The 24,008-nt window shown below is 49.6% G+C and overlaps 1 protein-coding gene across 1 annotated transcript in view; it reads right to left on the reverse strand.

The window, feature by feature from the left end:
• LOC128270950 (uncharacterized) overlaps positions 1-23,721 on the reverse strand; it is a 64,555-nt gene extending 40,834 nt beyond the window's left edge. The window contains exon 1 of the mRNA XM_053008380.1: positions 23,623-23,721. Coding sequence (XP_052864340.1) covers positions 23,623-23,721 — 99 coding nt within the window. The remainder of the gene's footprint in view (positions 1-23,622) is intronic.
• Positions 23,722-24,008: the final 287 nt, after the last annotated feature.

Here is a 24,008-nt window from a genome sequence, read left to right on the forward strand (position 1 = left end):
CGGAATTGATTTGCCGACGTGATAAGTTTCGATAAGCGGGTCAAACGGAGCGACGGCCACTATCGGCAGGTGCCACCGACCGACAGGTGCCGAACAGGAGACGGCGACCGGAATCGATCGATTTTGTAGCTCTCTGGTGAATTTTGGTCGTGAGAGTCTGCCGGAGTCTGCACGTATTCGTCACAAAATTTGGTGGTAATTTGCTCCTTGCTTATGACACTTGCGATCCGGTGTTCCGGACGAATTTGAACACTGAAAGAAACCGTTGCCTTCTGCATCTTTGCATGCTGTCTTTGCATAACCTTCTGCTGCAGAGGTCCATTAGTGCGCAGCAGCAACGGCAGGTTGGTTGGCCCAGATTCTTCTCCCAACTGTCTGGCAGACGACTTCCATATTGATCGTTGCCGAGTCGAGATGCCGTGGCGCCGAAAGCATCTTCGCGCCCTCGAATCGCCCCTTTCCTCCTCGACTGCCAGAGTTGAGTGACAGTTTGACATCGATTGTACGAAACGTACCTATCTAGAAGAAATTACTAACAATCCGCTAGATTATCGTGAAGAATTTGGACCAAGCAACGGGTGCTTCTGGGGGTGCCGCTCTCTAATCTGGGTCAACCATTCCCGAACGCATCCGCTCAGCCGAATCCGCTGAAAATCCAAACAAATCGGTTTGCGAGTAAATGGCGCAACACTCCAGAAACGGCAGCTCGAACGGGAGAAACTATTTTGGTTACAAACCAGCCCCACGGTTACCGTTGTCGCTTGCACAATGGGAATGAAATGCTCCAATTTAATCCACATCACACTTCGCGTCTTCGCGCGTTGAGCAACGCGGATTCCCTCCGTTCGGTGTCGGCCAAACTTCTTCCATTGAGAGCAATATTTCGACAACCCAAACCAACCACTGCGCTCGATGCGTCTAGTCGTGGTGACAGTTCAATAAATTTGTTTGAAGTAGCTAAACCTGATCTCTAGTTTTGGTGACATTTCAATAAAACCCCCGAACCGTTAGTATGTGGAACAAGCTGTTGTTGGACCAATCCCAGCACAGACACGGACGTGGACACGCACGGTGCGTGACGGGCGCGTGACGACTTTCTCGATAGTATAGCAGGCCCCAGCAGTCGTCGTCGTCGTCGTCGTCGATAATGTTCACAGGTTTATTGCGGCCACCCGGCCCCGGCCGAGATGATGCCGAGAAAGCTACCGGGCCACCGGTGTACATCAAATGCAGAGCCACCGTCACCGATGTCAAGGGTATGTTTTCGGGTCGTGTTACACCGCGTGTGACCGTGAGCTCGTGAGGCACGTCCCAGAGCAGACGGCCGAAGGAAACGGAAAACGAAATCCGTCGAGTCCAAACCGAAACCCAAACGCAAGAAGCCGCCCGAGAGAGAGGTTTGGATCGAAGGTGTGTCGGTGCGCCCGGGCACTCCACAAGCCCTCCAAGCCAACGTCAGCATAAATATGTTTATGCTGATGTGACGTGAATGTTTAGCTCTTCGTTCTCAGGCAGGGCGGCTTTTGGTTCCGCTCCGATATTGTCGATGTGGTTCATGTTTTTTGTTTGTTTATTTTTTATTTCCACTACGCCACGGTTCTCCTCGCCCCGCCTCGTCTGGTATGTTTGTGGTCCATCGCACAATCACAAAATGTTGTAAAAATTAAACGAAGCGCCCGCAGCCTGGCGCACGACGATGACACTCGAGCATCGGAACCGTCACCGTCCGTCCGGTCAACCGACCGACCGACAAGTGGTGGGTTTCACCGGGGGTTGATTCACGTATTTTGAATGTTGTTTCCTTCAACGCAGAGCGGGCGAAGACCGGCCAGAACCGGGCGCTGGGAGGCAATGTTGTGTGTGGGTTTATGATGTCTTATGTCGCCCGGGCGGGAGCTCCGGGAGGTGAAACTTGGTGAAACATCCAGTCGGTCGGTTCGACAAACGAAGGAAAGTTGCACACCGAGCGCCGACCGACCCCATTATTGGGTCACGTCGGAATTCTCGGCCTCGGTGGGAGTTTCCAAATATGGGAACGTTGGCTCTTGGTGCATATTGAAATGCATCAAATTGGATTAAGCGACAAAAGGCGGTTTTCTAAATTAATATTATTCAAAAAGGCCATTCCTTATCCCCAAACTGCCACACTTAGTCTGAAGCGAGTCTGGTATGCAAAAGTTGGAAGTTCATTCTCATGGCGCAATCCCGGGGGAGCACAATTTGCCAACACCTTCGAACATAATCGCCCGTATTTGCATATACATATTTATTTCATTTGTTTATCCAGCCGTGCGCGTATTGTTCACCCCGGCCGGCGCAATGTCCTTGGTGCGTTGCGTTTCGCACCTGAAGCCGACAGACGATGATACGCGACGAACAACCGACTTCAGATCTGCACCGAGACCCGATAGCCTTCACCTCACTGCACAGCGTTTGTTTGCAGCTAAAAGTGCGATAAGCAAAGAAACCAAAGAAGGAATGGTGTTTTTCCGTTCTTGGCATAAGATTTCAAACCTTTGCAGACCATGTTTCGTTTACTTGCCAAGGAGCTATCGAGTGAGAGAGCTAAAACCAAGTCCCGTTCAAACAAACTTTATTCTTTAATAAAATGTTGACTGATTTCAAATTGTTGCTAATGAGCAGTTACTAATGCCAACATTTTACTCTTAATCCATCATACGGTCCGCAATGTTTGATCCGCAGACACTGTTTGGCGTTGATGACGTTGAATCGTGCGTCCGACGACGGATATCGTCGTGCCCTGCCGAGAACATGAATGGGAGAAGATTTACGGCGATATGCTGTAAACAAACCAATTGGTGGCAATAAACCGAACCGCGCCCTCTTGAGTGGAAATGATTTGTGCTTCGTCCGAGCCCGAGATCGGGACCGAGAGCTGGAGTCTTAATTTTGACGATCGCGTGTGCGTTATGCTGCCCATCATCCATCCATGTGTGCCCTATCGATGAGACCCATCAAAGTGGGACACGAGATCTTGCCTCCCTGGCCGCGGCGGATAGTTGATTCGGGACTCCGAAATTGGGCCCCTCTTGGACGGGCACGGAATTTATGTGGCACTTCACAAGGCGGTAAGCCCGAGACGCAGCCAACGATCCGTTCGTTCGGTGGAACCTACTTGAACCACGGTGAACTGTCGATTATATGATGCCCATAAAAAGATGATCCACAAAATGCTGGCTTTCAATGATCGGCTTTTTATGACTTTCTCGTTCGCAGTTTGCTTTCTAGTTTGCATCATACTTTCCGAAAGAAAGATCATCGTTGAAGATACGCCATTCTCCGAACGAAACATGCAACGCCGTACCGAAACCACACCCTGCGGTGATCTTAGGTCTGATCTAGTTTAACGATTAGCATCATGCTGCTAATGCTTCGCCGTTACCATCCCTCCTTAAGGCGATGGCTAATTATCTCCACGGTGGTACATGGTCCGTCTACGCCAGCGCTCGGGAGCGAGTGTTTGCAAAAATAACCACAAGATTTTCAAGATATACCGTGTACCGTCGAGTCTTAATGTGCAAGTAATGAAAATCTGATTATGACCACTGCACGAAATGTTGGTGACGTGACTTCGCGTAAGTGGAAACGAGTCAGTACTTTAAGCCTTTGAGAGCCTTTCTTTGGCGAGTCCGTCTGTGTCCTGTGGTGTCGTCTTCGCAAGCTTCGGGCTTCCATGGCTTCCACAGATTACCGTACGAAGCGGATTCAAGAGCGCAAAAAAGTCAGCATAAAAGCAAATGTTTATCACGAAACCATCACGTGGTAAGAAATGCATTCCTCAGACAGCTACGGGGCAACACTTAGATTAGGCTCGTCTACTGGCACGCCAGTTGAATTAACTGCAAAATTATATTTAGATTGCGATTCTCGTGCAAAAACCACATTATGCCATTGGTTAGTTTGTTTTTTTTCTTCCTATCTCTCTTGCATTGTTTATCTCTCGGTGCGTGGCATTCGTTTCATATATAATTATTGACTTGCTTTTTCTCATATTTATAGTCTTTATAGTTTATATTCTTCGGCATGCACCGCATTCGATGCTCCATTCACAACTGTTTTTCCAAGCATCACGTAACGGAATGCCGTTGTAATTAAAACGGCTCACGCTGAGACAATGAAAACTTCGGTAATTCTTTCGGTATCTAACTTCGAGTTCGAGACCAACCAACCAGCAATGGGTTGTTCTTCTAACCAGAGCAGCGGTGGTACGAACCGGAAAGAATCCGATTGCGTTTGACATAAATGAGTTATGCTCTGTTCGTAAAATCATGTTACAGATCGTACTCCGATCTCCTGGGGATCATCTGCCAACGATACGCATCGGCACACTGGCCAATAGACACTGACACCAGTCAGCGCAAAGAATATCGCAGCCGTAAATCATAGTCGAAATATGTTAATCAGCAGCCCCGTGTACCCGTAACGAGCTGTGGCATCGTGTCGTTGGTGCGTAGGTTTTTGGGCCTCGTTTTGCATCGAGTAGGACGCCGATCGGTGCATGGTGATGGGAGCGAGAGAGACTAAGAAAAAACGCAGCCCTATGTCCCACGACATCCTTTGCGTGGTCGGTATTCTAAAGGTAGAACGCGCCAGTCGCATGTCGAAAGTTGTTAATTTTATTTACGCTCATCTATTACGCATGCATCATCATGACGAATGGCCACATCCTGAAAAATGGCCGTTGGGTGGCGTTGAAAGATTTATTCCTCAAGAAGATTGCTCTGAAATGTGTCTTAATAGACCAATCAAAAAGTCTTTGAAAAAGCAAACCTTTCAAAAGCTAATAGCTTAATATTGTGCATCATACTAAAACTGTTCCCCTTTAGAATCGCATCCGACAAAAAATATTGTAGTTCTGTTCTTGCCGCAGATGAGACATAATTTACTTGCCGTCAGCATTTCATCTCCGAAGCGGAACCACTTTTTAAAAAGCGGACGGCAACCAACACCTCGCGCTGTTCGTGCTCACGCGCCATGCCATTCCCATCCTTGTTCCGAAAACATGCTTTTTTCGTGTTTGCAGCATGTTCGTGATTTGCTTAAATTAGTTCCCGAAACCGCAGCCCCCCCAATAAAATCCCGGCTTTCGCGGCCGGATTTGGGTGTGTGTGACTTAATATGAAGGCAATTTGCCAGGCAATATTGCGATGCCAACCCGGCTGTCGTGGCTAAGTAAGCTGCCGTGCGTGCGTGGCATGCAGAGAAGCATAAATCGCACTTCATCACACGGTGGGTGCCCTGGCCATAAACGAGACGGGACAAAGATTCACCATTAAGGACACAAACATGACAACATTAGCATCGGCTGCGTGCCGCGCATCGCTTGTCGGCCGAAGGATACCAAAGTGCTGTCGAAAATTGTCTTGCATTGACCACCACTGCCGCGAGAATTCCTCCACGAATTCCCGTGGGGTCACGCTTTACCACCTACTGAATCCGGCTTCGAAAATAGACCATTATTTTATCGGAGAGGGCAATAAAAGTCGAGAAAACGGTCGTAAAAACAAACAAATACCTTTCGGTGGACTTGTGTCTGGTTGCCTGTCCAGCGCCGTGCCGATTTTGACTAATTTATGTTACACTCGCCAAAATGCTCTGCCACTCAGCCTCGTTTGGCAGATGATCGATGAAATCTCCCGAAGATCGAAGCACCGTCCGCCACTAAAAGTGGGCTCATTTGAATAATACACGTCCGATCGCGCGGCCGGCCTTTGCCACTGCCAAAGAAACGTGGCCGACACCTTACACAACGCCTTACGAAAGCCAAAAGAAATGCAAATTAGCCTTGGCCACTCACACACACGCACGCACAGACACACACACGGGTGTGGTACACTTTACAAAAATATTTCGTTTATGCAAAATTATCTTTTTCTACGAAAGGCAGTGCGTTCTTCACTACGATCACCTTGAGACACGTGCGCGGGTTGCGATTGCGCCCTGCCCCAAAAGAGGGCTTCGATAAGAGGAACCGTATTTTAAAACCGAGTTAAACATCCGGCACTAGCATTCCAGGCACTCGAGCTCCAGCTGGGGACCGTCCAGCAGAACATCCAAACTGGTGCTAAAACGGGTTAAACTATTTCACTTTCGCTCACTCCGTCCGTCGAAGAGGAACGTTCGCGCGATCTAATGCAAAATGCAACTGGCCATTGCACGTCGGCGGTGCAGCATATTTAAATGAGCCAAATCATGCGGACACCCCTAAGCCGGCTCGCAGCGCAGCATCCTTCCGCTTCCGAGATCGTGCACTCACACACACACACTCACGAAGCACGACCGAACAACTTCGGCACACGAACGAAACTGAGTCGCGCACGCACGCGAAGACCGCTTCGCGTTTGCGCGGACCCTCTTGCGTGCGATGTTTTCCGAACAGAGCAAAACATCGCACAGCGCACTATGGGGAAAAAGCGGTCATAAGTCCACTTTAAAAACTGAGGATTTTAGTTATATTAGCCTAAAGATGTGGCGTAGATTCCGAGAATTCATCTTTCAAAGTCGAAAAAGTGATAAAAATTGAGACTGAAAATGAAGACAACTTTTATCAGCTACCTTAACGCGATCGTTGGCACAGTTCTGTAACTGTAATATACCTATATTATACATCATTCGAAAGGTACTGAATTCTTCTTTCATATGAAATAATCAAACGTTTACGTTTTGCATTGCTAGTACATTTTTACCGGGAATTAGTATAGAAAACTACGACAAAATACAATTTTTCAACTTTGGTAATGCAGCAAATCTTTTCTGCGATCTTGCGCAGCTAAACTATGCATTACAATTAAAGTTTAGGCAATTTTAAACTATTTCTAGTATGTTTTGCTTGCGTATACTTGCGAATTCATCCGCTATGGTTATTTAAAAAAACACCTCCTGATACGTAACGAGGCACCTCTATGTTGCAGAAGATGCAGATGCAAAGAAAACAAAAACGTGGAAAAAAGTCCATAGATTCTTTCTGAAAACAAATATGTCCGCCTTTCCCATACAAGTTCCCCACTGTGAAGCGGCTCGATGTTTTCACGATCGGGTGTTTACTTTTGTGTGTCTCTGTCTTGTTTCGGTTCGCACTCGGCCCCGGCATGTAGTCTCCCTCTCTGACTTTGTCTCTCTTTCTTTCTCAATGTTTCTTTGCTTGTTTTATTCTGCAATTTTGTGTCTTATGTTTCTCTATTTGTTTACTTGTCTCATGTGGAGTTGGAAAATCAATATCTAAGCACTATTTATCTCAATTCTGTGTTTTATTCAACCCATTAACCCGTTAAAAGAGTACGAGAGGCAAACGGGGTACACATGGAAAAGCGACATCATCCAATGATTAACCGACACTTCGGTGCCGATGAAGCCGTAAAACGTATCTCATGTTCTACCCCTTTCTTCCACCGCGAACTACATGCGCCGTGTGCGTTCCCCGTGGCCTTGACACAGGCCAGCGCATTTCGCGATGCACCGCGCGTGCTCTCCCCTCCCGGGACACCGTTCCTGCTCGGCGTCTTTTTAAATCCGCCTTTAACCGCTAACGGATTTTCTATGTTAGGCGCCCTCGCGCATCGCCCGCCCAGTGGCCAGTGGCCAGTGTATCTATGCCCGAGGGGTCCCAGGGACAAATTATGCAGATGTCGCACGTATCAAGTCAGATGGCCAAAGAATGACGAATTGTAACGTGCAAAAGCCCGTCCACGTGTAACGTGTTTAGAGGAGGAAGCGTTCTCGTTTTAAAAAAACGGTTGACGCGACACTGCCGGTCCATAAAGGGGAAACGCGAAACGACATTTAAATCGAAATCGTGTCCACCGCTTAATTCGACCGTAAATCATTCATCATCACTCGGGTGGCGGTGGCGGCGGCGTGACTTAAGTTATCAACGGCTGCGTTCCGTCCGTCCGGCACCTCTTGGCAACAAAATCATCACCATCAAAACAGCAACAGTAATGAACGTCGTCGACCGGACCGGTAAGCGGCCGGTAGCCGGTGTAAGGTCGTGCCGGCTGTCAACACGCCCGCCGGCCGGCTGTCAAATTTGCCGATACCACGTGTCTCCGTCCGTGAGCCGCGCGTTTCGCGCCGTTAGCCGGCTGTTCAAAAACTATAAACCCACAACGCGGCGCAGGACGCGGGACATTCCCGGGAACGCCTCCACGATTCGGCTTGCCCCTGCTTGTGGCTGTCATGTAGTTAATTACAATTGTGTCACTTTGACTGGCTGGCAGCTGCTGTCGAGGCGGGGTTTTTGGACCCGGACCACGCCAAGGATCCGTGTGCCTGCGGCAGTGTAGTTGATGAAATGTCGTTCACCAGACCACAAAGGACGCGCGACGGCGGCGGAGAGCGAGAAAGGACAACGTGTAATGGCTTGGGGTGCTTGGGGTTTATTTATTACTTCCGCAATCCGGGCAGGCATTTGTCGCCGAATTGCTTCGTTGGGATCGCTAATCTAATGCTCCCGACGGTGCTTACAACGTTGGGCCAGTTTTTGTCAATCGCTACGACAAATGAAATTCAGAATATGCGACCGTTAATTGAGAAAAATACCAAAGACCCCACGCCCGGCCGAATTGAAAGTTCACATCCAATTTCCACGCACACACGCGTTGTCGATCGCGCTGCGTAACGCCTTGCTTTTAAGTGTAAATTATGGCATTAGTTTGCTGGGGCCCCGAGTGTGGTCTACTTTTAACCCTACTCCTACACTCCCACGACTGATCGCGGGTGGTCGATCGAGAGCCTGGAACGAATGGCGGCAAGTGGCTTTGAGTCTGCCCCGTGACATGCCGACGACACCTCGGGACGCATTTTATTGTTAGCAAGCGAGTGCCGCTCGGTTGTTGGCCATTAATTTTCCGATAAGAGGATTCAGAGTTTTCCCCACAGAGTGGCAGCAGCGCCCAACGGAGTGTGCCTAATCGGTGGGGAGGCAGAGTAAATTAGAGCTCCCGACAAATGATGGACACGCGCGGCCAATCATTGGCTAGGGCACAGCGATTCACTTTCTAATTTCAACCCGGCCCAAGACCCGGCCCGAGGAAGAGATTATGGTCGAATGGTGGGGTGGAGCTGTGGTTTTTGCGAACCCCATCTCTGTCGGGTTGGGGTCTGGTTTTATGACACTTTCGTTGCTGCTGAGTCGTAAAGTCAGCCATCAGGAAGCCAACAAGCCATTCCCGGGGAGCGGAGCGTTGTTACTTGCGCCAGAGAGTGAGAGTGTGTGAAGCATATGTTTTCAGATGTGTTCCGTGCTTGTGGAGGGGAGGAAACCGGGCGACAACTGAACGAAATGTGGTTCTGGGTGGCTTTCTTTAATGCGTCGGTTGATTAACCATTTTATCGCTTTAGAAATTGCATTCACATAAAGTAGCTCCAACCGCCATTTTGGAAGATCAATCTTCAATTAGTTGCCCCACATTGCGCTCAGCACTTTCTTAATTTTAAAATCATCAATCAATCAGTATTTAAAAATCATTTAGCATAAAGTCACTGAGCCTTGCCACTGAAGGAATGATGGAGTGTTTGGGGCCGATCGTTCAACAACACGGCCGGCGGTTTTGGAGTTTGTTGTTTTGCTTTTCAATCAAAGCCTAACATGGGTCTTGAGCCACACATGCACATCCTTTTCTGAGGCCGTCACAACACTTTTGGGCCATCACCGCTCGCCATCACCAATCTCCGTCTGAAAAGCCGCTTTTCTGTTCACCCAGCGTCACCCAGCAGTGTTTACGGATTTTCACCACTCAGCTCAACACGTGAACCAGTTTCCGTTCCGTCGACAGTCGATCTTCGCTTCCGATTCCACTTTTTCCAACTCATCAACCGTAAGATGCTCTATTTTTAGCCGGCCATCCGGTGCCGGTTGCGCTGCTTGGGAGTGATTCGTGATTTTAGGCCGGTGGTCCCCCCACCCACCTCATCCGTGACAAATTCAAAACTGAACGCCTCCGGAAATAGCCCGATGATCGATCGGTGCGTGTGCGTTAATTTTTCACGGCACCACACCGCGGTAAACAATATTAATCGGGATCGTGATCGGGATCGGATTGGAGGGAACCGGGACCGGGGCCCCGACAGAAGAAATGGCTGCCCATCGGTACGCGCGCAATTGACAACAATCATTCAACAACCTCTGGGATAGCTGTTCGGGGCACCAGCATCCCGAAGTTCTGCAGGACGTGCAAAACCGTGCCGTCAAGAATCGTGAAACCGTCGAGTTTAAGGGGGGAGCAAAAAACCTCACGTGTGGCAGTGGAAGAAGTTGGCTTTGGTCTTCTTGACCAAACATCATCAATCACTTGAGTCCGGGCGGGCACCGCACCCGGCCAGCCAGGACACCCCGGCCGTCAGGATCGCGCCTGGCTAACTAGCGCCCCCCGACCGGGTTCGGTCTGCGTGGCGGTGGTGGGTTAAATGGTGGGTTTCAGTTACAGCATTAATCCATTTATTATTTCCAGTTTAAAGTACACTTTCCGCCCGCCGGTGGCCTCCGCGCGCAAGTCCGGCGGACGACCTCGCGGACGAAGACGCGCCCGGCGTCTCGGGAACGAAAAGAAAATGAAAACGGCGCGATGGATGTTGATGATGGCGTGGCGGTGGCGCACCGAATGAAGGAGCGGGGCAGCGTGAAACAACGCCCCGTGGCCGATCGATGACGATGGCATGCGAATTTTATGCGCATGAATGAAACATTCATGCCGCCGAATGGAACGGGAGGGACCGAGGCGCCCAGCTTACGGAGGATATTTATTTTTCCCGTCCCGTCTTCGTGCTGTTGCTGACATTGACAAAAAAAACGTGCCCAGCGCTGTCGTGAAGTCATTCGTCTACTGTCTTGTTAGTTTGCGAATTTAAAAATTTTAACTCTTGGACGGCGGAGATTTTGCGTTGGACGGTGTGTCAGGAAAGATTTGATAATTAGCCGGGAAAACCAGAAGACATCGAGAAAGGAACTATCCATTGGGGTTAGAAGATGAGTTCGCCACGGCGAATCAACCAAACGAATTTATAGGGCGGTCCATCAAGTGTTTCGAATTTAAACTACCGATTACTTAACGTCGTGCAAGAGAAGCCTCTGCACCCGAAACGAGTTACTGTTTGATGCGGATTTTGGTCTGGCGGAACCAGCGGCCCATTTTTCTTCGAAAATGAAGAAAGATGGACCGCCCTGTATGTTGTTAATTTGACCTACAGTGATAGCATGGCGAATGTGAGGCATTGACTTTGGCATTGGCATTGATTGTAAGGTAGCCAAGTGAACTGAGAACTGACAGTATCATTTCGCTGACAATGTAGCAGTCGTATTAGATATCTTAATCCCTTAATAAAATTCAGCTTACAATTAAAAAATCATACAGTTAGTCAAATAGCAAAATAAATCCACATTAAATTTTGATTCTCTTTGATTTGATTTGATTTGATTTTCTTGAACTAACTCGATCATATCTTTTATATCCTTTTATCACTTTTATTTCAAAAAAAGTACGAGTGAACGTATCGATCGATCGCAGCACTTTACTCCGTGGTTGTGGCTGAGTTTTCACACGTGAAAAGAATGAATGACCTGTTTTGTGGACAATTTACTTCCCCCCTTCAACAAATGTTGAACTGAAAAGAGGATAGCTGTACAGAAAACGGACAGTATCCGGTATCGCCTGAAAGAATCGGGACCTTCGCCCGGTCTTTAAATATGCTCGCTGCAACAATATGCATAATGCGCAACGCCCAATATAAGATCTGAACTACAGAAACAAACGATTTAAAGTGCCCCCAACAATGATCAGCGGCCGCTGATGGCAGACTAGCGATAGCTTGCCTCCCTCTCAAGGGTTGTGTCTCGGTGGTCACGTTGAACGCCGCCTCCCGCTGAAATCTTGAGGAAACTCCTCGAATAACCCAACGTTTAACCCGCGTGATCTGGGCCCGTCATTAATCTTTATTAAGTCAAGGTAGGATCGTTTCTGAAGGTCATCGTGCAGCAACACCGCTGAACGGAGTTGAAACCCGCGAGATAAGAAACACCTGCCCATCTGCGCCGCCAGTGCCAGGTCTTCCAGATCCTGCGTGAAGTGATTAATTGACGCCGATCGTGAAACGGAGCGATTTGCAATTAATTGAACCGCCAAGGTCTACACGCATTCCCTGGCGGCGGCGGCGGCGCTTCCAGGGCGACAGGATTCCGGTTGATCTGTCCGCAGACCGGATGTGGCGGACCGTTGGTTGGGGTCCTGTAAATATTTCGTCACCAGACACGCCAGCCAGGCAGCCCGCCAGGTAAGGTGACGCGTGAAACGAAGGCGCAGACGGTAGGACGGCCGGCCGGGTGTGGCTCATAAAACTCGGTACGGTTCCTGTAGTGTGTTGGGCCATAAAAAGGATAATTTGAAACTCGGAGGCGTCGGACGCTCGGGCTAAAGCGGCGCAATATTTTATGCTTTTTATGAGCGAGTGCTTTTGAAAAAGGGCCACCGCATCATTTATCGCTTCCATCGCGCGCCCATGCCGTTGGGATTGGTCCCATTGTTGCCCTGCACTTTCCGGCGGACTGGAAACTTGTTGTTTTTGCCGTTGCTGGCCACGGCGTTTATGGTGCGGAAGCGTGTTCTTCTAGCCATTTTTCATTTTGGCGCTTTAACGAGCGTTTAAGACGCTATTCGAACTTCTTGCGCGTCCGAAACGGGAATTATGCCGGTTGAGGGCTACATTTGGCCAAGCTACGGTATCGCGCGGTATCCTCGATAGGGATCGTGACCTCGGAGGCCCGTTATTGAAAAGTTTGAATATTAAACTTATTACATCCGCAGATCGCTTCGCAGCTCAGTGGATCAGTACATCCCGATCCGTGCGGCTTCGGTAAAGCAGACCTCTCACTTATTGACCTCCCGCGGACCATCGAGTATACGTCGGGGCCCCGTTCCGAGGCCATTACCGTTCAGCTGCTGCACCTATCTCCGGTCCCGGAACGCATTAGACGCGACGAAGGAGAAGCTTCAGACGTTCAGGAAACCGAACGCATCGAAAACCATATGCGGGAAGCCGTTTGGGTCGTCAAAAAAAGAAACCAGCAGCCCACTTGAGCAGCGGCCCTAGATGCTCTGTCTTTCAGGCTGCACACTTCAGGCCGAAGGCGAAACTCGAGCGAGTGACTCTGGAGTGGCGAACGCAAACCGATCCACCCCGACAGGCAGAACAGGCCGACGAGAGAGAGAGAAGTCCACCGTAACACCGTAAATGCTAAATTCATAAATCGTCCTTATCTGTCGAACAGTTAATTTTTATGTATTTGGGTCAACTGAGGGCGCGCGCACACACGCAGGCGGGCTGGTGTAGTGGGTTTGCGACCAGCCAACTAGCGCTAGATTCTATGCCTTTCAAGATGGTCCCTTCGGTGCAACGAGCTCCGGGGTGAATCCAATTCCTAGTAATCCATGTACGGCCAAGAACGAGAACGGCTCCTGAGCCTGACGTTGAGGATGCTCTATCAATGCAATTAATGCATCGGACGATGCAGAACGCGGAGGGCCTCCAGAGTGCGTTCGTAACGGTGGCGGATTTTGATGAACCAAGAGAACCAGCCGCCACCGGCAATCAATCAATTAGCTAAGCTCCCGCGCTCCGGGAGGCCGTTTTGATTGGACTTCCCCACCGATTTCTAGATTCAGTTCGTTTTTTACGATCCGACAGGCGCTGCACTTCCTTCACGGGCGGCGACGCATCTGATTGCCGATTGCAACATATTCTCTGCGCCCGGCCCGTGGTTCCCCGATCACGGTCACGTACCAAACGATCCGCCGATTGACACGGATGATGATGTCAATCGTAATCAATGAAGTTGGCACTCCCTGACGGCCGGCCGGCCGAAGGGTGTTCCGCAAATCAATCGATCAACCGCGCGACCAATTGCCGTGCCAAGCCCTCCGAGAGAGCGGGCTGCCCGATAGTAGTTAAGACGTTAAGCGTTACTGGCCGGCGGTACTGGGCGACAACGCCGGTGGCCATCCGACCCTGGAAAGGCTGGCTCATAAATCCATTCGAATGCACCAGCCATCACCTCCACGTTGGCTGGGTGGCCGCAACATTAGCCACGGGCACGGGAAAGGGCAGCAGAGATATAAATTTTACGGTCCCTTCGTGCCAGTAACGGGACACCGGGCTACCGGTCGGGCCGCTACGTGGAGCATGCAAATTATGAACTGAATACGCACGAACGGCTTCAGCAGTGTGTTACATTGCAATGCCACGGCGATGAAACGCCGAGAAGTGCTAGAAACTAGCTACTCGCGTCCGAAGAATCTGCTGAGTCGGGAATGTCAAGGGCAGCCCATCTAAAGATGGTGTGCAGAAATAACAATTGCACTCCAGGTATCGCGGGCGGTACCGGTGCGTCTAATCCTAGAGATTCTCGCCAGATCCGGTAAGATGTCCGGAATCCCTGCGGACCCCTGCTGCACAATTGATGATCCACCACAGGCAGCTCGACTTCTGGAGAATCTTTCCCAGTCAGCCCCCTTGGCTGACGTTAAATGGTCACAATGGGTCGGCCAAAACGGCCACTCCGCCACGTGTGTGCATCGAGAGTTGCGAATGTTTATTTATGAACCCTCTTCGGACACACGCTCCGGACGATGCAATAAACTATGCAAATGGTGAAAAAGGGAAGCGAAGGATTCCAGACCGACCAACCCGAGTGGTCCGTGCAAGATAAATAAATTACATCGAGACCTCGCGCGTCTCTGACTGATTGCTCGCGTCCGTCTTCTGGTGGCGTCAGCGCCCAGTCCCAGAGATGGTGAACCTCTGGACGATTTCTGGTCGGCCGGCAGCATTGTGTGCACAATTTAGTGTTACCTTATCGAGATCGAACTCGAACGCATCGGAAGTTCCGCCGATGGTTGAGCAGTTGATGGCCATTTATTAATTGCATCTGAATAGTAGTAAAAGTGTTATCGGCTTATTTGTCACGAGAGCGCAAGGTTTAGTTCGCGCGACAAAGATCGCGCAAACAACGAAATGGGTTTTTACTTTATTAATCGAAGTCCACCGAAGGACGTCCGGGGGGACGTTCTGGTTTAGTTATCAACAACCATAAAAGCGAAGCACCCGATTTACACCATAAACTGTCAGCGCATTGTGTGCAGCAAAAATGGCAAAAAACAATAAATTGCAACAACATACAGTAATGAACCATATTTCGTGTTCACGTCCCATAAATCAAGACGGGCCCGACACGGGATGGCTCCGGGATTCTGTTCTGCTGCCCTCCCGAAAGGTGCTGCCATGCGGATCGCGCCTGCAACCTGTGGCACAGTCAGCCTGAATAAGCCGTCCTCATCGTTCCGTATAAAAATCCTGTTTCGCGCGAACTTGTTTGTCACCAGCCTGGTGCAGTGCGCGCTGCGTGTTGACTGCGACGCGATTTATGTAAATGCTCAAGAGGTCCTCCGGTAATTGAGGGTATTCTTCGATTGATCAAAACCCTCGAGAACTGAGCAAGAACACGGAGCAACAACTCGGTGGAACATTGATTGTTGTGGCGGCGAATTTATTCTGACCTCGTACTCGCCTTGTCCTGGCCGCCTGGTCGAGCATAACCTAACCTGCACCAACGCAAAACACCTTGATCCAGTGGTGAACTCCTAAAGGGACACAGGCGGCGACGATGCGAATTATGTACTGGCCAGCAGTAGCCTGACCATCTGTGCACCGATGCACCGACCGATGCACTTCGGGAGTTCTGGGTGTCAGAAATTGATTTGTCGACGTCCGGGGGAATGTTTTCCGCGTGCGACCAACGGCGCTCAACGCGGGGCTCGCGACGGTTCCTTATTGCATTCCACGTAATGATTTATGGTTACATCCAGACTGCCCTGCCCTCGGATGGTCCCGGACAGTACGTGAGACGCGCCTGTTCGGTGCTCCAATTGCTCAGCGAATTCACAACGTCATCCGAGGGAAGCGATAAATATTTATTCCGTTTCGACGTGCGATGAATTTCTCAAGGCACTAAGGCCACTACGCGGCGCACATCCTCCTGTGGACGCGGCATTTAGACGATTTACCGTGCTGTAGTTCTAGTTGACTATAATGTAGAGGAATTTTAAAATTCGCCACAATACATAGCTAGAGAAGCCGACACGAAGCTAGTTTCGTCATCGTTTGTCAACAATGTTCATTAATTGAGTTGTTCTAGTTTCTAAACAAATAATCCGGCTATGTTTTGGTTCAAGTTAATATTTGCTATCCACACGCAGGGCACCCAGGGCACGCTCGCGAGACGTGACTAATTGTGGTGGTTGATTAATCGTTTTCCGTTTTCGGGCCCCGCAGACTGACCGAGTGCAGGCGTCGTCCACAGCCATGCTGTTGGCGATCGTGACTAATTGTGCGCGATCAAGGAAAGTTCAATTTGTTTTCAATCTAACCGACAAAATAAGTCGAAACGAAGATTAACGCACGTCCTTATAGAAGACTAACGCAGCCAGCCAACCAGTTACGCCATTGCGCTTTCCTTGTGTGTAAAATGGAGCAAGATCGAATGGTGGCCACCTTGGCTGTCCATTACACGTTCCTGTTGGCGGCGGGCACCACAGCGCTTGCCCAAAAAAGGAAGGGACGATTCTGTCCTTCCCAGCACTTAACGCATCCGACGTCCTTCGTGCGTGTGTGGCGTCTACACACGCAACCGGTGCAAATGGACACGCGTTCGCAATCAGCGCCGAAACGCAAATCGGGCCACTATCGGCTTAAGACAGGAGTGATCAACGACTGAATCCCCATACGACGGGCCATGAGGACGGTATGTCGAACAGATCCACTCACACCGGTCGTTGGACATTTTTATTTATACGTCAGAGAATGAATAATGGTTCCGTGAAATTTTAAAGCTAAACCCACGAAACAGGCGTAGATAGAGTGTGAATTGGGGAACAGGGAGTAGCGCAAATGTCTCACTTCGCCAAAGCAGCAGAGTCGGTGGATGTCCTTGATGGCAATTAAGGCTCCAGTCGAGAGGCTCCAGACGTTCAGTCGCATACCTTAATGGGCCTTTAAGTCGACACTTGGCGGCGGCCGTTCGTTACCCACTGGAGGAGGCTTCTGATCCAGTAGAGATCCGAAGCATTGCGTTAGCCAAAGATCAAGCACACGATAATGGCCTTGTCCTACCGTCATATGCACCGCACAGTTCATTAACACGAGCCGTCGGACAATTGTGCCTCAAAGTAACAATTTCTTCACGGATGGAGCGAGCCTTAGAGTGAGTTTTTCCCCGACGAAATCCAACAATTGCTTATGCCACTTCTTGGGCCGGTTTTTTCGTTTTCCCCACTGTCAACAAATCGCAGCTGAGGCCCACACTTTGGCGCAGCGTTGATTGAGTAACAGCTGCGACCGTTCAACTACCGTTTAATGGGTTCTGCCGAGCTGATAGATTGGACTCACGATTCATCATCCGTGGTGTGGTCAAGCGATTAGTTGGCGCGCTGAAAACAGGAATCAACTGCCAGGAAACACTTCCAGATGCTGCACTTCAGAGCGTGCAGAAATCGGCTAAATAGTTGAAGCGCCAGTAGCCGCTACCTCTCCGGCTCTTCGGTCCGGGCTGCACACAGATGCGAAGTGAAGCGCAAAATTTATCATCCTTTCCGCCGGTGGCCGGGGAATGGGAATGCCAGCCTGGCCGTCAACATCGTTATCCGGCCCTGTCAGCAGCCGGCCAGCTTGTGTCGGCAGCCAACTTTTGCAATCCGTCAGAAAGCTCAAGTGTTTTGAAATGGTCCCGGGCCCGGAAAATATTATGATTCTGCGCTTCTGGAAAGGTGGACCGGCGTCGGCGTCCGTTGAGTTTTTCGCCCCACAAGCCCATCGGAACGGAGGCCAATCAGCGGAAATGGGGCGCGTCGCTGATGATGGGTTGATTTTCATTTACTTAATTAATTGAATGCCGCCCGGTGCAGTGAGTTAATCGAAGTGAGTCGAATATTTCCGTCCGCTTTCTGGCATTTCTGGCGCGCCTTCTGTTGAAGTCCTAGAATCGGTCCAGTGGCCTCGTATCGGTCCAATGGCAAACAATCTGAAGCATTTCTCTGAACACTTCTCGGTCGTCAACAACCAATAGAATCACCGGTACCGAGCGTTAGATGGTCCGACACGGCAGCGTGCTTGGGTTTCCGAAACATTTTTCATCCACTTGAAGCGTTCCACCATTCGAACGATGTTCCAACCAACGGAGAACGGAAACATAAATTTCCTCTTCCCAGCACACCACTGCCGCGAGCGCATCCCGCGACGTGTCCTTTGGCCCCTGGAAGAAAATATAATTCATTTTGTCACCACACGCGGGTCCATGAGACGCAACCGAAGTGAACCTAAGCTGATCGCTTCCTGTGGGTCTACGGTACCATTCCGCAGGGCTCTCCCTGTGGCTCTCTCTGCTGGTGCATAATTTGTTTATGCTGCCATCTGCCACGATGCAACGGACCAACGGCAAGGCGCTCATTGTTGTCGTGGGTTTGTAATGAACTAAAAGTAATGAAATGAAATCATGGCGCTCGCGCAATTCTCGAGCGTGCATCTCCAAATTAAATTTGGGTCTGCTTTGGGACGAGAACAAATCAACGGACGACGGCGCGACTGCTTCGAGCGGTCACCCTCCAAGGACGAGAACGAGAAGTGGCTCGCCCTCGAGCAAGAATCCCGCTCGCGTAGAAGCTGTAATGGAATTTAGTCTACGGTTTATAAATGCCATCGCTACCAATTTATGGAAGCTTCCAGCTTCAATGCACTGCAAATAAGTCGCCGCGATTCTCAACTTGCGCCTATCCCCTTCATGGCACTTTATTACATTTTTCCCAAAATTAGATTTTGCATTCTGCAGGTTTGTAAAGCACAAAATGGTGATCTCTCTCACTTTGCTTGCGCCGGACAAGCGAAATCCAATTACCATTAACTCATCGTATTTTTCCAGACCCATTGGGGCTCGTTTGTGCGGAAATGTTTTTAATTGTCTCGCCAAAAGTTAAACATTCCGCACGCTCGCTGCGGGCAGAAAAAAATAGTTGTCACGCCATTTAACTCGCTTGCTCGTTTGCTATCCACCCGAAAACTTCTCCCGGGATGCAATTTCTTTTGTTGCTCACCTTCGGCGAACGTTCTGGTCATCATAAATGATGATGATGATGATGAGACCCACCTCTTACCCCAACATAGGTTTGAGATAGGCGAGACAGTTATCGTTATGATATTAAAATTTCAAAAAAACGAAGTGGTGGCATCGTTGCAAGACACTCTAGAACACTCTGTCTGACTCTAATCCATGCATACAACGGTATCCAGCCATTTCCATAAGGAGGAAACGCATACGGAACCACTCTCCGGATTGCCCCCGTAAAATCTCCAGTTCTTTCAGTGTAGCCGGTTCCCTAAAACTATTGTAGCGTATAAATCATATTCGCACATCGCGCAATCAGCGTGAACCTTCTTTTCTCGGGCTGCGCTAATCACTCACTGCCGCACAACCAGACACACGGCACGACCGGGCCGCATAACATGACAGAACGGCCACTCATCATTCCCGCACCATGCCTGAGGGACCACGAAGGGTACTAAACGGGGTCCGTTTAGTATCGTTTTCAATTAAAACGTCCATTAACTTTGTTCTCACCTTGGTGGTGAGACGATCTCAACCGTCGACGCCAGGCCAGCGGAAGAACATTTCAAGATCACGCAGAGTCATGGGTAGAAAGTGGACAAGAAATGGAGAGAATGAATGAAGTGCAACGGTCACTGGCTCGCACGGTTTCGCGCACTCTATTTAAATCTCCATCCGGACCGAAGCCGGACCGGTGGGGAGGCGAGGCACCTTCAAGGAGCTGTTTATTTTAACCGGTTGTCAGACCGATTTGGATCCAGTTGCTTATTTACACAAAGGCGAATAAATAATCTGCTGCCCGGTCGAGCGCATTGATATGACTTTGAGCACTCGCACCGGGCGTTCAGCGTAAAGGCGTTATTTATTGTTAAGATCGTGGAGCAAATGTGGACAGCCTTGCGCTTCCTTTCCACTGTTCCCGACACACCCGAAACGGCTGCACACGCTCCCCAAATGTTGTGCCAAAAGCCAATGAAAATAGTGCACCCAATGCACAATGTGCATTAACCAGCATGATTTATGCCCAATGTTTAACCGCGTTTAATCGCTCCGTACTCGAAAATATTCAACACTATCTTTGACTCAATCACGGTGGCTCCCGGCGCCCTTAAGTCCCCGTCCATTAATTGGAGCTAATTTATTGGGTCCGCGTCCATCAGAGACCCCATTATTGATCGATGGCGGTGCTTCATTCTTTAGCAACCCCCGGGAAAGGAACTGCCAGCCAGCCAGCCGGCCAGCTGGTAATTATTAAACCATCTACCACTGCCACTTGGTCTCAGTAACGAAGCGATAGCGAGGCAGCCACCCTCGGCCAGAGTTGTCGTTTAGAGGGAAAATAAATGGGCCACTTAGAAAAGTGAGCCCGAAACTCGGCTTGGGAGAGGAGCCATTTGGTCCAACTACCGGAAACAGGAAAAGAACACTATCTTTGAAACTTTCCAGTCCGGCGGCGGATCCGTTGATGAGATTAAACCGGAGGAGTCGTTAGTACACTTAAACCAGTTTGAAAGTTACCGACTGCCACCGGCACTGCACTGTGTGCGTCGGTGGAGCTGGTAAAAGTTTGAAAGACTGTTTGGCGAAGTGTTTATCTGTTCCAAAACTCACATCGCTCATGGGGCGCTTAATTAAACAAGGTGGCACCCGATAGTGATCTTAAACGGTACATTTATACGTGACCGTAAGCACAAGGTGGGCACTACTATTCTAATTATGCTGTGCCCGAATTTAAAAGCAACAAACGAGTGGACATGTTTAAACACTTTGAACCGCTCATCTGAGGTTGGTGTGGTATCTCCGAATTGATTGAATTTGGGGCTCACATTTATTGGAATGATTTATGAGACGGGAACAATTATTTGCCCTCAACGTTGTCGACAGCTGTCGTGTTTAGAGCTTGATCAAAGTGAACCTTCAGTAACAGCAAAAGGACGTTTCTATGAGCCCGCATGCCGGTTTAATTAATGAGAAAACTTTTCGAAATCTCCGAAGAAAATCGGTTTCAGCCGGCCGTCACTTGGAAGACTGATCAATCTCGTGGCATCGCTATCTAGAAATTATAAACGGGCTTGTGAGTATGGCCAGCATAATTCGGACGTAAAGGGCTAGGACATCATCCGAAGCTGACTAGAGGAGGACGTAACGATCATTCACTTACATGTCACATTACCCAGCACTCACTCAACTTTAGCCGTTTTTCTTCAAACATTCCGCTAAATCCGGCTGCCAGCAGCTGTCAGGAGCAGCACCGGGCTACTTTTGGCACCGTCCCCGTGAACGGATTCATCGCTAGCATCAGGCGTGGGTTTTGCGCCAGGTCAGCAGTCAGCTTATGATAATTTCGTGAACAGCTCTGGGCGAATGTGTTCATTCATGTTCAGGTTCCCGGCGAGTCAGAGTATCGGCCTCGAAGCAAACTTCCGGAGCCTGCTCGAGCTTTCGGTCGGTCCTGTTCAAACAACCGTCCATATCGATGTGTGGGAAATGAGTCAGATGCCTCAGTCACAAGCAGGCACATTGTGGAAGGTTCCGTCTCGTGAGGCGGCCTCACGGCGGGAAGTGTGTTGACCTTTTTCACAAACTCATTCAAACATCACCGACAGCATGCTTCAGTCTGGTAAGGATATTAATAGATTATTACAGGACCGCCAGCAGCGGTGCGCCAGCCGTGGGCTCCACTTCAAAGTGCCGGGTGGAAACATCGTGGTTTCGGGTGATGCGGGCGATGCCTCTCGGATGAAAATCTCGGAGCACCCGTCCATGATGACTAATCGAATGCCGCCCGAAGGCGTCCTGAAAGCTTTCCCATTTGCACCCCGGCAACCGGTCGCAAGAAGGCTCCCCATTTCTCGACTTCGTCTTGGGGTTGCAACCCTTCTCAAGTCACGTTGCGATGTTCCGAAACCGATTTTCTGAAGCTTGTCATGCGGACAGGGTCTTGAAGACTTCGCTTCTTCGGGGGGTTCCGGGCAAATAGTTTGAATATTTTACGAAACCACCGCTATGGAACCCCTCGCTGACGGTGCAAAGTTTCACTCGGACACTAATGGACACTGTTGTTCCAGGAGCACCACTCTGCAAACAGCATCGTGAGTGGAGCGCTTCAAGAATACCGTCTGTCGAGGGAAGGTTCCTTGAAATCGGGCAAAACCATTCTGAACGTCTATTAAAGTCTAGGTGAAAATGTGATCCTTTTTTAAACTGCAACCGGCATACCCTTTTCAACCATTTGAAACCCTTTTCTTGACGGCCGCACACCAACCAAAAACATTTGCCATTAAATGTTATTTTATCGCGAGTGGCGCGAGTGAAAGCCTCCAATGAACGGTGAGAAAACATAGATTCATCTTCAACCCTTCGCGGGCTTTAGCAACCGTCCCTAATCCTGTCGCCAAACGCTTCGAAGCACCGTTGTCGAGGTCACAATAATTTATGCTCACCCGCGATTGCCACGGATCGAGAAAGAAGGTAATTTATTAATTGGTTCTCCCGATAGCTTCATCTGAGGCCGGCGCGTGACTCGGGGATTTGGACCCACGTGGCGAAACGTTTAGCATGGCCGGACCGAACAAGATGTGCAACTTCTGTAGCGAGCGGACCTGCTGGACCCGGTGAGCTTGAGCTGTGCATAATGTTTAGCGGATAATTTATTAGTTTTCCTCGCTGCAGTTGTAACCGTGTAGTGGCGCTGTAGCAAATTCATTGGGGACTATCAAATAAATACTGCAAATTGAATGGTAGTGAACGTTGTATTTGCACAGTTCACCATCGATTTCATAACGTCTGGCCGTGCCGTGCGAGTATTGAATTACAGTTTAAATCATAACTAAAACACGTTGGCCATTATGAAAGGGCCCCGGAATGGGTTTGAATCGGGCTGCGGAACGTTTCGCTTGCACAGGTCAACGCCATGGAAATCATGGCAGGGTACAGCTTTATCGAACAGCTGTTCAGATTTATAATCAAAAGCACATTTGAATTAAAATAAACTAATAAAATGCGAATATTGTTGTTTTCCAATGTCAACATACCACTTTTTCAACTCTAAAATCATTCTGCCGAAAATTATCATATCATTAGACCGCAGAACACACACTCCGGATGCTTATCTCCTGTACGAAAACATAATGAAAGCGTCCAACAGTCGCATCGTGAAAAAAGCCAACCCTAAACATTCACCGCGTCACGTTCCGGTCTTAAAGTCTGTGTATTTATCGTTCGCTCGCATGCACGTGTGCGTGTTTGAACGAAAACTGTAAGAACTCTACAGCAACCTCTCCGATCGATCGATCGATATTTTGGCCGATCCCGTAAACATATTTTGCATAAAAAATCAATTGCTGCAAAATTCGCCTTTCTTCCCACTTTATATGGTATTCATATTTGCCGGTGCCGGTGCCGGTGTCGGTGAGACGAAAGTCTGGCTAGGACCTGGTCAGAGAAAAATTACTGCCACTTACCATAAACTTGCCACTCGCCGCCAGAGCCGCCATCGTGTCGAGTCCGTGGTCGACGTTGCGATGCTTCTTGAAAATCAGCGGCTGGCCAGTGCTTTCCATCGGTGTCCTCCGGTTTGCTATCGCCAGCGTAGCGGATGTGGCCAGCATCGATCCGCGCCCGGTACGACCTTCGTTGCACTGATTTCACAACCGTTTCGTTTCGTTCGATGTGCCAAAGCGTTATGAGCGGGCTCTGGACCACGAACCGCCGTGATCCAACAAAGTGTCGAAGTCCGTCGCCGCCAACCGACGTACACGAATGCACCTTCAGGATCCGATTTTCCCGCTCGTTAAGGGAAATTCGGGAGGACAATTTTTCTTTCCCCGGTCGGGAGGCGTAAAATCGA

This window comes from Anopheles cruzii, chromosome 3 (assembly GCF_943734635.1).
Source record: "Anopheles cruzii chromosome 3, idAnoCruzAS_RS32_06, whole genome shotgun sequence".
Lineage (NCBI taxonomy): Eukaryota > Metazoa > Arthropoda > Insecta > Diptera > Culicidae > Anopheles > Anopheles cruzii.